The 17,839-nt window shown below is 41.8% G+C and overlaps 1 protein-coding gene across 1 annotated transcript; it reads left to right on the top strand.

The window, feature by feature from the left end:
* Positions 1 to 5,012, top strand: LOC121578209 (dolichyl-diphosphooligosaccharide--protein glycosyltransferase subunit 1-like). Its single transcript, XM_041892411.2, has 10 exons — positions 1 to 370; positions 1,018 to 1,082; positions 1,319 to 1,625; positions 1,954 to 2,163; positions 2,280 to 2,472; positions 2,590 to 2,689; positions 2,782 to 2,920; positions 3,213 to 3,332; positions 3,514 to 3,759; positions 3,870 to 5,012. Exons 1-10 carry the CDS (start codon positions 107 to 109, stop codon positions 4,050 to 4,052), a joined length of 1,827 nt encoding a protein of 608 aa, XP_041748345.1. The 5' UTR covers positions 1 to 106; the 3' UTR covers positions 4,053 to 5,012.
* The last annotated feature ends 12,827 nt before the right edge of the window (positions 5,013 to 17,839 follow it).

Here is a 17,839-nt window from a genome sequence, read left to right as displayed (position 1 = left end):
GAGGAATGAATGAAACGTCATCCTTACGGCTGCAGCTTTGGTCCTACAGTGGTGCGCGGCCTTTCTTTCTCTCTAGCTTCAACTCAATAATTAAGCAAATTATCTCATGTTTAATTTTATAACCATGGCGCGAAACATCCCCTTCTACGCCGCCCCCACTTGTCTTCTTCTTATCACTGGACTGTGTTATCGAGTGGCTGCCGATGGGCTGGTGAACGAGGAGGTGAAACGAACGGTGGATCTGAGCACGCACCTTGCTAAGATAACAGCAGAGATTCTTCTGTCAAACCAGGGAGACTCGGCGGTACATCACTTTATCTTGGCAGTAGAGCCCGACCTGGCCCCCCACCTCGCGTATGTCGGAGCATCGGTAAGTGATTTCGGAATGAATTTGCTGTAAACCATATTTTGCCAGGTAGCTAGTTGGCTAACTAACATTAGCTAGCCGGCTAACTTTAGCTAGTTAGCTAACATGCACATCTTTGTCCCGAAGCGCCCAGTCAAGGCAAGGAAGCTACAGTACTTGCTCGCTAGTAAATGTCTACTTTTGCTAAATGGCCGATCTACCTAACTGTGGAAGTGATGTTGCAAAAACATTTTTAGAAGGGCATTATATGAAGGTGGTGTGGAACTGTTTGAATGGGCTAGCGGGTGCACTTCCGCAACACAACTCGTTCTGTCAGTGGCGAAATGACACGTATGCGCTTAGAGGGTAGCTACTTCCGTGTCTAATCTGAACAGCCCCCTTTTGTGTGCAATATTTTTGAATTGCCTAGGACCTTAATTTATGTCAGATAGTTGTTAGTTAGACTAAATGCTTCCCCCTTGGCTTTCTCCTACTATCAGTGATTGTTTATACTCCACCCATACCAGTGGGGAATGAATACTCACTCTACATTCACACCGCTACCGCTGCATACTCAAACTCATTCCTGCCTGTAAATGAATAAGCCTCATGTCCAGTTGTAGTTGAATTGCAGCAGAATGGACAGACATGTAAATGTGTGTCTTTGCCAGGTGAAGGGTGATGAAGAGGAGGATGTCATGCTTGAGCTCAAGCAGACAATGATCCAAGGTCAAAGGTGAGAAGTCTAATATATTGTGCATCCCTGTTCACTAAGGTTACATTGCATTGTCCATTGTATGTCATTAGACTGTAAAGTTTGTAGATATGCACAATTTCACCATGTTAAACTTCACCCCTTTTTTTCCAGTGGAGTTTCTCTCACTGTTTTAGTTTGTCCCCTTCTTGTTTTTAGAACCATATATGTTGGTGCTGGTGACCTGACCCCTCTCCTATCTGCTATCCTCTCTACAGTGGGGAGTTTTACAAGGTGCAGTTACCCTCCGGTCTGGGTGTGGGCGCTAAGCTGCGGGTGAAGGTGGAGATTGTCCTGAGCCACATCCTGAGGCCCTACCCCACCCACATCACCCAGGCTGAGCGTCAGCTGGTGGTGTTCCAGGGTAACCACTACCTGTACTCCCCCTACCCCACCCGCAGCCAGACCACCCGCGTCCGCCTCGCCTCTAAGACTGTGGAGAGCTACACCAAGCTGGGCAACCCCAGCAAGAGCGATGAAGCTATTGAGTATGGCCCCTTCCGTGATGTCGCCCCATTCAGCGAGGTAAAGTGTCTCGGAGGGCCCTGACTGGATTTAGGATTCATTTAATATATATTTTTATGTATATTTTCAGACTTTATTGAATAGATTGATAGAGAGGATGACAGTGGGGAAAGATGGACATTGTATCAAAGGGCAGAAGGCTGGATTTGAACCGTACACATGTGTAGACGTGTGCCAGAGGCTGCGGCTTAGACAGCTAGACCACCCTAGGCCACGTCCTTCAATGGTTTAAACACTTTTGGGCCAGCTGAATAGCAAACATTGGCTTAGTGGATTCATATTTGGAAGAGAAGCAAAAGGAGAAATGTATTTTTTTTGTTCTTTTTAGGATGCCATGAAGGTCCATTATGAGAACAACACACCCTTCCTCACCATTAGCAGCATCACCCGCATCATCGAAGTCTCTCATTGGGGAAACATTGCTGTGGAAGAGACCATTGACATGAGGCACACAGGGGCATTCCTGAAAGGGCCTTTCTCCCGTTATGACTACCAGCGCCAGTCTGACAGTGGTATCTCATCAGTCAAATCCTTTAAGGTGTGTTGATTTTAAAGACTCCTTTATTGCCATGGATATTGGTGCAGTTTCAAATCATGCTCGCAGAAGGACTTCTTAAGACTGTATAATAACTGCATCTCTTAATTCTCCCGAAGACCATCCTTCCTGCCTCAGCTCAGGATGTGTACTACCGGGATGAGATCGGCAACATATCCACCTCCCACCTCCAGATTCTGGAAGAATCTGTGGAGGTGGAGGTTAGGCCCCGTTTCCCCCTGTTTGGTGGCTGGAAGACCCACTACATTATCGGCTACAATTTGCCCAGCTACGAGTACCTCTACACTCTGGGTGAGTTGCGTTGACTAGATTACCATAACTATTAATAACCATAACTCTTTAAAGAGAAATGGCCTGAAAGCTAAAAAAGAATATGCTATTGCTTGAATGCATCCCATTGGTTCTCAGGTGATCAGTACGCTCTGAAGATGAGGCTGGTTGACCATGTATATGATGACCAAGTCATCGACTCCCTCACTGTTAAACTCATACTGCCAGAAGGCGCCAGGTGAGCATGCATGATGTGTATGTGCACACACTCCTTTAGTGTCTGTGGAAATCTCCTGTTTCATTCTAATGATCCTCATCGCTTCCTCTCAGGAACATCCATGTGGAAACCCCCTACCCCATTGACCGTATTCCAGACCAGCTGCACTACACCTACCTGGACACCTTTGGCCGTCCCGTGCTGGTGGCCTCTAAGAACAACCTGGTGGAGCAGCACATCCAGGACATAGTGGTGAGCTGCTGGGCCCTAATGGAAGAGGGAATTTGAGACTTTAGGGGGAAAGTTCAGGGTAGAAAGGAAGGCAGTTTATGTTTTTGGGTTCAGTGTATCTCTAAAACCAGTGTGCCATTACTATGACAGGATTGTTATAAGCAATCGCTCCAGAGATACACCACCACTAGGGCCCAACAGCTGCATGCTTTACATCTGAAACCCTTGCATAGAAATGCTTTAGATGCAATGGAAGACTAGGTCCCTCATTGATGGTGCAAGTTCCTCAGTGGCTCTCTCTCTCGTCCGCCAGGTGCATTATACCTTCAATAAGATCCTGATGCTGCAGGAGCCTCTATTGGTGGTGGGGGCCTTCTACATCCTCTTCTTCACAGTCATCATCTATGTGCGCCTGGACTTCTCCATCACTAAGGTACACCATCCTCAACATACTCTGCTCCTCTTATTATTATTATTATTATTATTATTATTATTATTATTATTGGGAGCACTTTAACTCTCCTGTCATTACTCCCTTCTAAGTTCATCTCCTTTTTCCTGTGTGCACTTGCTGACTCTCTCCCCTTCTCTCTCTCTCTCCATCTTTTTTTCAGGACCCTGCTGCAGAGGTTCGTATGAAGGTGGCCTCCATCACAGAGCAGGTCCTGACCCTGGTCAACAAGCGTTTAGGGCTGTACCGCCACATGGACGAGGTGGTGAATCGCTATAAGCAATCCCGAGACACGGGGGCCCTGAACAGCGGTCGCAAGACCCTGGAGGCTGACCACCGTACCCTCACCAACGACATCAGCTCCCTGCAGGCCCGCCTTAAAGCAGAGGGCTCCGACCTTGCAGATAAGGTGTGTGTGTATTCAATTGTATGTACAGTATTTGGTGTGTGTACAGTATTTGTACCTACCTGTGTGTATACACTGTGCTGAGCCTTAGATTCCGCTGTGTGTGTCGTCAGGTGGGTGAGGTGCAGAAGCTGGATGGCCAGGTGAAGGACCTGGTGGGTCGCTCCTGTCAGGAGGCTGAGCGCCTGGTGGCAGGCAAGGTGAAGAAGGAGGCCTACATCGACAACGAGAAGACCCTAACTAGCAAGAGACTGGAGCTGGTGACCCGCATCGACAGTCTGCTGGACACCCTGTAAACACCACAATACACACATTAGTGTACAGTACACACACACGTGTTACACATCTGTTGAACCGCTCCTGCACTCATTTATAATAAGGAACATCGACATTTGCACACTTACACCCGCAAGCTCATTGTCCATCCTCTGAGACCCAGACACGAAGTACACACTCATGTAAATGTAATGTAACCTGTAGGTGCATACAAACACTTGTGCCTTTGTGCCTCGCTACAAAAATGACGGCATTATGCTTAACACCACAGTGAATGCTTGCATCACACCTTACGTGGGAGAGTCTATTGTGATTTAAATTGCGTGGAAGAGTGTTGTTGCTCAGAGTAAATGCAGCATTTTCATGTTTAAATTTGGAATCCTCTTTTGTATTGTTTAGTTTTCACCCTTTTGAATGATTGTTGGAGATTAACAATAATTGTTTTCCTATGGATAGTCAAGTTACTCTGTAAGGGTTGTCTCATACATGTCTCATCTGTCCCATGTCTATACTCCCTTGAGCCCTTCCAACCTGTGCGCTCCTCTAAAGGGGGAAGTAGTCATCAATGCCGGTGCCCCTGAAATAAGGTGGTCCTTGTGAGTCAAACAATCTCTAAATGTCTTTGTCATATTTTTTGCACTTACGAACCACAATTGCTACTTCCCACTGGCCATTACATTTGTGTATTTGAACAATGTTGAAGCTCTGACACAGTGTGGACCCCAATTCAAAGGGTTAGCATCTTCATGTAAAGTTTCTAATTGTCCCTCTGTAATATTTCTAATATTTGTATGATTTCTTGTTTTGTAATGGTATGTTTTCTTTGATAGATTAGAGAATGCATGAGATTAGGCCATGTGTGTGGGGAAGAGTATGGGGCAATCAAAGACATTGGGTGATAATGTATGTGAACCTGTACCAGTTGTAAATGAAATGGGGAAAAATGAACCAAATTTGAAATAAATCTGAAAAACATGAAAGAATATATAATTTTTTGAAATCAAATGTGTTGAAACATTGCCTGACATCAGTGTGAAATCCAAATGGCAGCAACCTACTTCCACCAGCCGAGGGCAATCTTGCTCTCAATATATTTTCCCATCTCTGGTGGTGACCTGAGTCATTCATTCAGCTTTTGACTTCGGAAAGTGAGAGTACAAAGTTTGATCCTGACTTTTTTTTATTGCAATATGAAAACAAATATGATGTGCACAATCCATATGTCATCTATAGTATCTATGTAGATGTGGTTTGCTGATGTATTTGTTAAATTCCTCATCACCAAGAATATAATTTGTTATGTGATGAAGATATTAAATAGTGGATCACCTGTCAATCAATGAATAAGCAAGAGGGCAATGTTGGATTGAATTCTCCATTACATTCAAAGATATCACATACTGCATGACATCATTGATTACATTTCCCTTCTCTCTCCACACTCCTCTGGGAAATTGCATGAATTTCCAACAATTATGTATTATAGTGTGCAGACCAGGCCTAAGCAGAATGATCCAAGCTTCTGGAGGAGGGTGGAGACCTGCTTAATTCTTCCCAATCAGAGAGTCGGACAAACAGGAGATGAGACACAGGTCAGTCTGAGGTCACTGCTTTCCCTTTAGGGTCATGAGAGGTTGCCCTAGTTCATTTCCTGTGCCATAATAACAAAACCCATTCTGGTCGCCATGATAACATTAACATATTGTATGTGCCATACAATAATCATTCTGAAAATACAGATTGGAGGAAGGCAAAGACAATGTCTGTTAGCACTGATGTTCGGTGGTGCTACAAGGCCCCACAATGGCATTTTTGTTTGTGCTTCAGTGGAGATTTGGAGCTGCAGGGCTGGGAGACCCCCTCAGCCTCTCATTCTCACACCATCAAACTACTGCAGACAGACTATAGTAGACATAGTTTCCCTCACTTGTTTGCTATGTCAAACAAAACGGCTGAGGTAATGTAATGCTTCTTACAATCTAATGACACCATCACATCGCAACTTGGTTACGAGTATGTCAGATGTTATTGCATTCTACAGCAGGTTGAGTATCATATGTATACTTATTTCTGAACTGCTGTATGTTTGGCAAATACACTGTTATTTTTATATCACAACAGAGAGAAAGTATTGTACAGTATGTTGCATTAGCACTTCATATTATCACCAATTCCTTACATCTGGCGTCAACTCCAATAGTGGCAATCATTTGATTGTCTTACACAAATGCATGCCATACTGTTTTCTTGTAATAGCTCAGTGTGATTTACTGTATGTGGTTGGTTGATATGTGGGTGGTAGAAGGAAAAGATTCGTTAGAGATGTTCTTTTGAGTTCTGTCCCTGTCTTGCTTTAGCTTCACCCTATAGTGGATGTGATAACCGGTCGCACCAGGGCTGCGGTTGAGTTGTTGGCCAAAGCCGAGCAAAATTCTGTTTAAAACCGGAATCCACGAACAGAACTGTATCCTGATGTGGCGAACAGTGAAAGCTGAGAAACACTGGTGTGTGCATGTGTGTGTGTGTGTGTGCATATGTGTGTGTGTGTGGGTAAGGGGCACCATGTGGTTGTTATGTAACTTAGTCTATTGCAAGTAAGTTATTTTTCAGAATTGATTAATAGTTTTGGAAGAATCCGAAAGAAAAAGCCAGGTACCTGTGAAATGGGGAATCCAGAGGGAAAGAGTAACGTGGCGTGCTGCTGATTGATTACGTTGAGCTCACCTGCAGCCCCTTTCTCCTAATCTCATTCTCTCTCTCCCTCTCTCTCTTTCACGCACGCACGCACGCACGCACACACACACACACACACACACACACACACACACACACACACACACACCCTACCGAGGGACCAGTCACTGTCAGAGAACAATATTATGCACTGAAGACACTTCACAGCTCATGCTCATAAATCACTCCAACAGACACCATCCTCCCTGTCCCCATTTTATTACACACACACACACACACACACACACACACACACACACACACACACACACACACACACACACACACACACACACACACACACACACACACACACAGCATAAGAGAAAAGACAGAAGAGACAACATGCAGATTAGGAGGAAACTAATCCACACATCAAGTGCTTTAGGCCTCTGTACTCTGTGTCCAAATGTTGGGTGTGACGTTGATGGAATATTCTCCTAAACCTCAGAAAACTGGACACATTAATGTTCGTGCAACGTCCCATGAAAGTGTCTAGAACAATAGGATATTCTTAGAACATGGTAACCACATTCTGGGTAAATTCTGTTTAACCACATTCTGGGTAAATTCTGTTCTCCTAACTCTAATGCCAAAACATGCTAAATAGTTTCTCAGGAGATTTTTGCAAACATACATAGAATGTTCCCATAACTGATGGAAAACTGGACACTCAAACATCAACATTACGGGTAAGATTACAAAAACATTCTCTCTCCCTAGAATTGTTAGCTGGGTCTGTAAATAATTAACTTTGGGCTACAAGGCTAAATAAATCAGGAAAATCCCCATCATGCATCCTGGCAATACCCACACACTCCCAGGTCTCTGCCTCCTGTTGTATTCAAAATAATTTACAAATATAGCGACCTATGATAGAATCTGTAGCTTCGCTGTGGACAAATCCTGCATATTTTAGCTCCTCTTGACCTGGAAACAAACCGAGATGGAGAGGTGACAACAGCAGCCCCTTTTCTGTGGCCCTCTCGCCTCTGGCTTATGTGTCAGCCATTCCACAGTGACAGGCCTGGGGCGGAGGGGCCTGCGCTGATGAGGGGGATGAAAGCGGCCTGGTCGGGGCCCATGTCCTGTGCAGGTGGCAGGGTGAGGAAGAGGAGCACAATGACAGCGCCTGTGCCCCTATCACAGCTGCAGGGGGTGGGGATGAGCACGGCTGACAGACAGACGGACGGAGGAGGGGATAGAAGGGAACAGAGAGAGATGGGGAGATTGCTGGACGGGTTGTGTTCGTCTGACTTCAAACAGAGGATTGTGTCACGGGTGTGGAGAGACACATTCTTGTCAGGGGCGGGGACGATGGGGTGGAGGGAGGGTGGGGTGATTGAGGAAAAGGTGGAAGAGAGACAGAAAGAGGGGGAAGATCATTGAGAATGTTGTCATTGCGTCCATGTACTGCATATATACAGTGCCTAGTGAAAGTCTACCCACCCCCTTGCACTTGTCTTCAAATTTTTCTGCCTTAAAATTAAATCTAAAAAGGGATTAAATTATATTTTTTTCCTACAGATCTACACAACCTACACAACATTTTCAAAGTGAAAGAGATTTATAGAACATTTTCCAAATTAATAAAAAATATATAAAAGAAAGATGTCTTGATTGCTTAGAAATCAGAGACATGGTTTGAATATTGCTGCATTTTTTACAAAAAAATTATGGATATATGTTGCTCTAAGAGTCAAATAACTATAATAATAATGATAACTATAGTTTTAACTATGCTTTGTGGAAAGTAACTATTTTTCTGGGGGATCAAATAGTTACTTTCGAGGTGACTACAACTATTTGAATACAGATCTCAGAAGGTAACTACTTTTGTAAACAGTTTGAATACAGATTTGAGAAAGCAACTACTTAAAAAAAATATTTGATTACATTTCTCGGGAAGTGACTACTTTTTGGAAACTATTGGATTGGCTGCCTTCAACAAATGGCAGGGCTGTATCTGGAACTGCATGTTGAAGATAGAAATATAATAAATAGAGGACACACACAATCTCTTATACTATTCCAATCTATCTGACAGTCTTATTTGAAGAGATTCATTCCAAAACGCTACAGTGCCTTCAGAAAGTATTCAAACCCCTTGCATTTTTCAACATTGTGTTGTGTTAAAGCCTGAATTTAAAATGAATTTTTGTCACTGGCCTACACACAATACCTCATAATGTCAAAGTGGAATTATGTTTTTCAAATTTTTTACAAATGAATTATGAAAAGCTGAAATGTCTTGAGTCAATAAGTATTCAACCCCTTTGTTATGGCAAGCCTAAATAAGTTCAGGAGTAAGAATGTGCTTAACAAGACACATAATAAGTTCCATGGACTCACTCTGTGTGCAATAATAATGTTTAACATGATTTTTGAATGACTACCTCATCTCTGAACCCCACACATACAATTATCTGTAAGGTCCTTCAGTCGAGCAGTGAATTTCAAACACAGATTCAACCACAAAGACCAGGGAGGTTTTCCAATGCCTCGCAAAGAAGGGCACCTATTGGTAGATGGGTAAAAAAAAAAGCAGACATTGAATATCCCTTTGAGCATGGTGAAGTTATTAATTAGACTTTGTATGATGTATCAATATATCCAGTCACTAAAAGGATACAGGCCTCCTTCCTAACTCAGTTGCCAGAGAGGAAGAAAACCGCTCAGGCATTTCACCATAAGGCCAATGGTGACTTTAAAACAGTTACAGAGTTTAATACTGTGATAGGAGAAAACTGAGGATGGATCAACATCATTGTAGTTACTCTACAATACTAACCTAATTGACAGAGTGAAAAGAATGAAGCCTGTAAAGAACAAAAATATTCCAAAACATGCATTCTGTTTGCAACAAGGCACTAAAGTAATACTGTAAAACACTTTTTGTCCTGAGCACAAAGTGTTATGTTCAGGGTAAATCCAATACAACACATTACAGAGTACCACTCTCCATATTTTCAAGCATAGTGGTGACTGCATCATGTTATGGGTATGCTTGTAATCATTAAGGACTGGGGAGTTTTTCAGGATAAAAAATAAATGGAATGGAGCTACGCACAGGCAAAATCCTTGAGGAGAACCCAGTTCAGTTTGCTTTCCACTAGACACTGGGAGATGAATTCACCTTTCAGCAGGACAATAACCTAAAACACAAGGCCAAATCTACACTGGAGTTGCTTACCAAGAAGACAGTGAATGTTCCTGAGTGGTCAAGCTACAGTTTTAACTTAAATCTACTGAAAATCTATGGCAAGACCTGAAAATGGTTGTCTAGAAATTATCAACAACCAATTTGACAGGGCTTGAAGAATTTAGAAAAGAATAATGGGCAAATGTTGCACAATCCTGGTGTGGAAAGCTCCTAGAGGCTTACCCAGAAAGACTTACAGCTGTAATTGTTGTCAAAGGTGCTTCTACAAAGTATTGACTCAGGGGTGTGAATACCTATGTAAATGAGATAAGATAAGCTCATTTATCATCATTTCTGAAAATGGATATATAGCGTTTTGGAATTAAACTCTTCATTTTGAAAATATCCATTCTCCTGAATGTCTATTGCCCCAGATGTACATAATCAACTCAAACCAATTAACCAATTATATTTTGTACAGATAAGTATAAGTTGTGATGCTCAACTACTGTATGACTTTATCAACAGGCCACTGAAAAGGTTGAAAGCTGCAATTAATTTTATGATACCTGAAAATACTGCAGAGTAATTCAAAGCCATTTGCAAACATTGCACACAGACATTTTAGCAGACGGTCTTATCCAGAGTGACTTATAGTTAGTGAGTGCATACATTATTTTAATTTTTTTCATACTGGCCCCCCCATGGGAATCGAACCCACAACCCTGGCATTGCAAACGCCATGTTCTACCAACTGAGCTACATCCCTGCCGGCCATTCCCTCGACGACGCTGGGCCAATTATGCGCCGCCCCATGGGTCTCCCGGCTATGACAGAGCCTGGATTCGAACCAGAATCTCTAGTGGCACAGCTAGCACTGCGATGCAGTGCCTTAGACCACTGCGCCACTCGGGAGACTTTGGATGTTTAGCAAGAACAACTTCGAACCTCTTTGTCCATCTGAGGGTAAGGGTTCTTGTTTCAAACACACACTATACCATCTTTAAAGGGATAGTTTACTCAGAATACAAACTAAAATGATTTTCAACCTACTGTAGTTGATTCAAGAAGGCAGTTTTGGGATATTTTGTTTCCTTTTGACACGTAATAGCCATATTTTGTTACTGTTAGCATGCTCAGTAACACGTAACATTAAACTGTTCTTGTGCCTGTGTAATCAAACTGTATTGACTTTTTGAGCAACGTTTTATTCGCATGTTGTTACATAATACTTTGGTAATTGCATATTTATTGCATAGCAATGAGCTGAGAGTTTTTGTAACTTCTGCACACAAGAGGAATAGTGACTGTTCCTTATTCCACTTAGCTATGTAATAACTCCATTATATGCAACTATATAGCAATTTCCAAAGTCCTGTGTAACAACAATGTTGCTATTGTAACGATCACAAAGTTACTATACATGTATTAGAATTTGATGTCAAGTGTTACTGTATTACCTTGTCTCACTCATTATGAAAATATATTTGTTAGTCATATTGAAGCTGCAAAAGTGGTCTACTCTAATGTTGAGGAGAGTCCATGTCCCTCATGTATTTCATTCTAGGCTATCGGCTATATTAAGATTCATATCTAAAAGCCCTCCAAACCATGTGCTTATGATCATATATTTAGAATAATTCGACTAACTTGTTGTTTTTGGTTCTTCATCAAATATTTGGCAGCCATCAAATAAATATGTATTTGTTTCAAATACCCTTGCGGTAACACTTTACTTGACACCCAGTATCAGCACACACACACACTCACACACACACTTCCTCCTCTCTCTCTATCACTCCTGATTAAAGTGACAGGGGCACTTCCCATTGGCTGTGAGAGTGGCCCTCTCCTTTCCAGGGCAGCCAATTTCCCCTACTCCAGAGCTGATAGGAAACTTTGATTGTCCACTGAGCTTAGGAGAGACAAATACATTTTTCCTCTCACACATCACATACCACTCTATTTCATCTCTACAGTGAGACTCACATTATTTCCTTGTTTCCTCACCCTCTTTTTGTCAATCTGACATTAACTCTTTGTTGTCCCCTTGGTACATGGCCTTACATTGTGAGCCAGATCTGACAGATCTGACAGGCAGGAAGTGTCATCGTGGTAATACCTGGTTCCTGCACAGCAGTTTACTTACACCTCAAGCAACCTGGTGGCCTGGCAGCTTGACCCATTGTCCTCTTCCCCACAACCCCCTTAAACAAAGTATCATACACTGTGGCTGTGTGAACTCACATGAGGAGTTTGAAGGGCAACATTTCAGGGAAATGGGATGGATTCAAAAGCAATAGGCCTACAAGCCCTAAAGTGGATGGGGAGTGAAGCATGGTGAAAGACAGGGATAGGTAGACAGAAAACTTAGAGAGAAATGTGTTGAGAGAGGGAGAACAGCTAACAGGAAACAGCTCTCTCTCCCCACCCAGCGCTAGCCCTCCCAGCACACCCTTCCTGTCAGGACTCCACTCTCTTCCTGACCAGCCAACGGGAATCCCAGCTGGAACATTCCAGCTGTGCAATGGCCTTTTGCAGTCGTTCTCTCTCTCTCTCTCTCTCTCTCTCTCTCTCTCTCTCTCTCTCTCTCTCTCTCTCTCTCTTTCTCTGTGTCACTCTGAGTCCATCCCCTGCATCTCTTCTCTAAGACTCTATGAATTTATATCTGGCATTAATTTCTCTATATGTTCTCTGTCTCTCTCTCTATCTCTCTCACACACACACACGCACTCTCTCTCTCTCTTTCGCTCTCTCTCACCCTTTCTCTTTCTCTCTCTCTCTCTCTCTCTCTCTCTCTCTCTCTCTCTCTCTCTCTCTCTCTCTCTCTCTCTCTCTCTCTCTCTCTCTCTATCACACACATGCACAAAAAAAAGCCATTTAACAGAGGACTTACACTCATGCATTCGTTTTACGTACAGGTGGTCCCGGGAATCAAACCCACTATTCTGGTGTCTCGCAGGTACTCACGCACGCACACTTCTTCGCTTTACTCATTTGATTAGGTCTACGTTTTAATCATAATTTCATCACTAGGGGTCGCTACATAACAGTACATTGGGCCCGATTGCTAAAACCGAGCGCTAGCGGGTTGGTAATAACACAAATAGCCTGAGTAACCTCTCCAAGCCTTGTTCTGTCTTTATGTTCATTCACCATGAGTCAAAGAAGATCCTTCTTTATGATGTTGATATTTTGTGAGCAGGGAAATGTTGAAGGCCATTAAGTTAATGACTGTAGGCACACGAATGAAATGGCACACGAATGCATATACGAATGTGCATGCACTCACGTCCAGGGTGAAAATACCAGGTTTCATGACTTTGTGTTTGACCTTTTCGGAAAGAGAGCTAATCCCGGGATATAATAGACTCTGGTGCTGATATGGAAAACTGCTGCTACGTTATCTTGGTTGCCCAGGAGACCATCAGAGCACCGGGCAGGTGGATATGCCCCATCAATACAACGTCTATTCCAAGTTGTTTCATTGAAATTACGTGAAAACAACGTTGATTCAACCAGTGTGTGCAGTGGGTCGTTATTAAAAGGGGAGGTTGTGTATACTGGATTTTTTTTTGTCATAAGTGTCACTCATAAATAGTAGATAATGTTCCATGCTCGATTATGAATGGAAACCTGTTTTCTCCCTCTTACAAAACATTTTACTATCTGTGTGGTCAAATGATTAATGTAGACTCTGAGGGTTATGGCTACAGCAAAGGGCAGTCATGAGGGAACTGGATGTCTATGGTGAAGTTTTTGCCCTTAATAGTGTTTGCGAAACATGCGCTCATTAGCCATCAATAATTAAATATCAGAGTAAATAAATATTAGGCCCATACCACACCAGGTCTATCGTAAGCCTATACCTGTTAAGATTATAGGTCTACACATAAGACAGTGAAAAAGAATAGTGTTTGAATTTGAATATTTTATTCTAGTGGTAAGAAAGGCATTTGTTAGAGAATAAACATATACAAAAACAGCAGGAACTGCTTGTCTACTTGCAATAATAAACTTTTGGCATTTCGGAATCTTTAGTATGGCCTTTTGTATTTGTTATAGTATATATTGTATTTTTAAGCCGATATTGAAGTGAATATTATTGCCATTGATAATACTATGATTAATAGACATAATAATGATATGTTATTATTATTATTATTATTATTAGTAGTAGTAGCAGTAGAATAGTAGACCAATATTATTGTGGTTGTTCTTCCTCTTACTTAGCCTAAGCTACTATTATTACAGTATTATGTTATTATTTATTTGATTGTCATTTATGTCCATTAATATTGTCATTATGAATTGTTATTATCTATTAGTAATTATGTTCCATTGTGTTTCAAATATCAACGGTGATAGTTAATATAAGTTATAGTAAGAAAGCTACTATTCAATATAGATAGCATATCTGAAAACGCATGCATGGTTACATCCGAGGCAAACGAGTAAAAAAACACATTTAGACCTACCACTTTACCAATGTAGACAACAACCGAGGAGTCAGGATTAATCAGTCAGATAACCATCATATCACTTCACTATGATATATGTTTAATATAGCGTGTATTGATATGTAAAGTGTGTGTACCAAAGGCCTATACCCAATAAACTAATCTAAAAACCCAATGGAGCTAATATTGGCTCCAACACCGTGCGCGTAAAACGTGTAAATATTTCTCATTCTCTGCATCTATCTGTCTCTATCAACCTGCGGGATCTTCCCCCAACAAATGATGCATTAGATGCATTGAATGTATTTCTTGTGCAAGTTTGAAAAGGCGGCGATAATCTGGGAATGAGAGATAAGGAACACCAATTTATTCAGCGGCACTTTGGTCCCTGCTTCCAGCCTCGTTCGGTGCTGACACCCCCAGCAGTTTGCTGATAACGATTAGGCCATTTATTATCTTCACAGAGAACAAAGATTGCCTAGTGCCGATGAAATATTACCCCTGGTAGGCTAATAATCGGAAGAAGAAGGGCCCTGGCATCTAATGCAGCATGCATATATAAATAATAACGTTTCTGCCAAGCGCCGTGCAGACACTTAGGACAAAACCCCTACATGTTGAAAATGATAAGAAAGAAACATAGGCTAAATAAATGAATAAATACACAGAATACATGTCCATGTGCTTATGTGATTATGATAACCCCATGATACATATTATTATTCAATTATTTTTAGGCCTATTATTATTATTAAGTCCTCCACCTTGATTTATTATAATTATTGTGGCTAATCGTAAACTATAACTTTGTGGCGCAGCGGTCTAAGGCACTGCATCTCAGTGCTAGAGGCGTCACTACAGATCCTCGTTCGATTCCAGGCTGTATCACAATCCAGTGGTGATTGGGAGTCCCATAGGGTGGCGCACAATTGGCCCAGCGTCGTCCGGGTTTGGCCGGGGTAGGCCGTCATTGTAAATAAGAATCTGTTCTTAACTGACTTGCCTAGTTAAATAAAATAAAAAAGAATACAAAAATTGTCATTAGGCTCACCTAAAGACAATTTGCTTCAAAATGTCCATAATATAACGCTTGCAACGCCATGGTTGTGGGTTCGATTCCCACGGGGGGCCAGTATGAAAAATGTATGCACTCACTTAACTGTAAGTCGCTCTGGATAAGAGCGTCTGCTAAATGACTAAAATGTAATATAAGATAGGTGTCAAACTATAGGCTAGATTTGGGTGGACAGTGTGACATGTCATTTACATTTTAGTCATTTAGCAGACGCTCTTAGCCAGAGCGACTTACAGTTAGTGAGTGCATACATTTTTCATACTGGCCCCCCGTGGGAATCGAACCCACAACCCTGGCGTTGCAAGCGCCATGCTCAACCAACTGAGCAATGAACGTGATAGGCAGGCAGCTTTATCAATCTATAGTTTAGGCCTATGTTTTATTCTTTGTTTTATTCCAAATAGGAATGGAAGCTCTGCGCTGATATACTTTAATCGCGCGCTCAAATCAGGAGGCTGTTCTTTTCGCTGGACAGATCGCAAGGCTCACGCTGCTCATACATTTATTCATCTGTAACTAATTGGCATTCTAATTGGCTTAATGGTATGGGTATGTTAAGAAATTCTTAATTTAGCCCAACCATTTTTTTTGTCAAGTGATGATAGCCTACCTTCTTGTAAATAAACGAAAAGATAATCTAAACGAAAAGAGCTATTCGTGATGAGTGGTTGATTCTAATTATTAACATTAACAAGTATTATCATAACCATTGTTGTTGATGTTGGTGTAACTTTTAGTAGCCTAAAAGAAAGAACTGTTGCTTTTGGGGTGGATACAGTGAAAATAACGGACATTCGAATTTATCTCTTACATCTGCTCCAAATTGCCAAATGTTGAGTGCATTTTCAGTTTTGTGGCTTAACTTTAATTTGAATAATAGGATGACAACATCAGGACAGGGGTCGAGTTTACATTTCAAGGATGTAATGCTCTATCCAGTTTCAACAAGATATAGTGTCTTCAATTGTGCGCGGTCATTGAATTTGATATTGTACAAAAACATTTCGAAGAAAAATGTAGGCCATACAGGCTATTTAAAATATGCGCCATACAGACTATTTACAGGCTATTTAAAATATCGGCCTATAGGCACAAACTTTTGTATGGCGTCAAAATACAACAACCGTGTAGCCTACATTGGGGAGCTTTTTCTGCCTTCATGGAGGGTTGCCATAAAGCCATCTCAAGATAACCTATTGGCTACCTTGTGTCTTTCTTTCCCGAGCCTTTCTTCTTCTTTATTTTGTGGAAATTATGATATATGTAGACCAGACCGATTCTTATCAGTTTATTTTTCTTTCGATTATTTCATCAACTAGGCCTTTGGGGATGACAAATAAGCTAGTGACAGTGTATATTATTTTTGTTGTTTTTATTCAAGGTCTTATTCAGGATGCAAAACAGAGGTATTTGCTGAATTTTGCATCAGTGATTTTAAGCATTGAAATGAATGCAAGTAATTCTGTCAAAGTTCAATTTTTCTTATTTTTTTTAATGCAAGCTTGGTTTTCTCCTTTTTGTGTGTGTGCACTCTAGGGGACACGGGCCCGTGATGCAGCAGTCCTTGTGCCCTTGCACCTGCCTGGCTTTAGCCGCAGCGCACGAGCCCAGGTCGCGTGCAGGAGATTTTGAGGCTTTGCATGTTTTAAAAGTTGGTGTTAATGTGTGGGACAGAGTAAAAAGAAGATGGGAGGAGGGAGGGTCGGTCATGGGGTATACCGTATTTCAATCAAAATGAGCCGGGAAGGAATTAATTACACCGGATTGCTGTAGGCCAATTATATTGTGCATGTAGTTTTAGCTTGCTTGAGAGCCCAACAACCGAATATAGCTCAATATAATCACAAAAATCTGAGTCAGCTAGACACAATAACCTGATTGGGAAGATGTTTGATCCAATCAAGTGGATTGGATGACAATAATAAAACAGTGTCTCTTTATGAAGCGTTTTTTTTGTATTCACTTAGTTACTGGGTTACTCACCTTGCACGGGTTGGTTGAGTGATACTGACGTGCCACTCTCTCTAACATTCCACAAGGAACTGTTCTGCTTCGATTATGTAGTGGAAATGTTGGCCGGATAAACTTTATGATTAAAAGGGTTTGAATAATGAACACTATACCTTGCGTCCCCTCCTTCACAGTCCATATCAAAATGGCCAAAGAAGTCACGACCCGGAAGACAAGATTGAGACTGGTTGATGCACCATACCGACATACATTGCTCATATGTCTATTACGTTTTTTTCTCCTTCTTTTCAGTGGAGAGAGACAGAGAGAGAGAGAGAGAGAGAGCGAGATAGAGAGAGAGAGAGAGAGAGAGAGAGAGAGAGAGAGAGAGAGAGAGAGAGAGAGAGAGAGAGAGAGAGGACGCTAAACTACTTGCCAGCTGACAGA

The sequence above is a fragment of the Coregonus clupeaformis genome, chromosome 12 (assembly GCF_020615455.1).
Source record: "Coregonus clupeaformis isolate EN_2021a chromosome 12, ASM2061545v1, whole genome shotgun sequence".
Lineage (NCBI taxonomy): Eukaryota > Metazoa > Chordata > Actinopteri > Salmoniformes > Salmonidae > Coregonus > Coregonus clupeaformis.
This window is presented reverse-complemented; position numbering and strand designations above follow the sequence as displayed.

Coding starts and splice junctions, on each gene's coding strand:
- LOC121578209 (XM_041892411.2), top strand. CDS start 107: ATGTTTAATTTTATAACCATGGCGCGAAACATCCCCTTCTACGCCGCC. Junction 2,473..2,589: donor CGAGTACCTCTACACTCTGG/GTGAGTTGCGTT, acceptor ATTGGTTCTCAG/GTGATCAGTACGCTCTGAAG. Junction 2,690..2,781: donor ATACTGCCAGAAGGCGCCAG/GTGAGCATGCAT, acceptor GCTTCCTCTCAG/GAACATCCATGTGGAAACCC.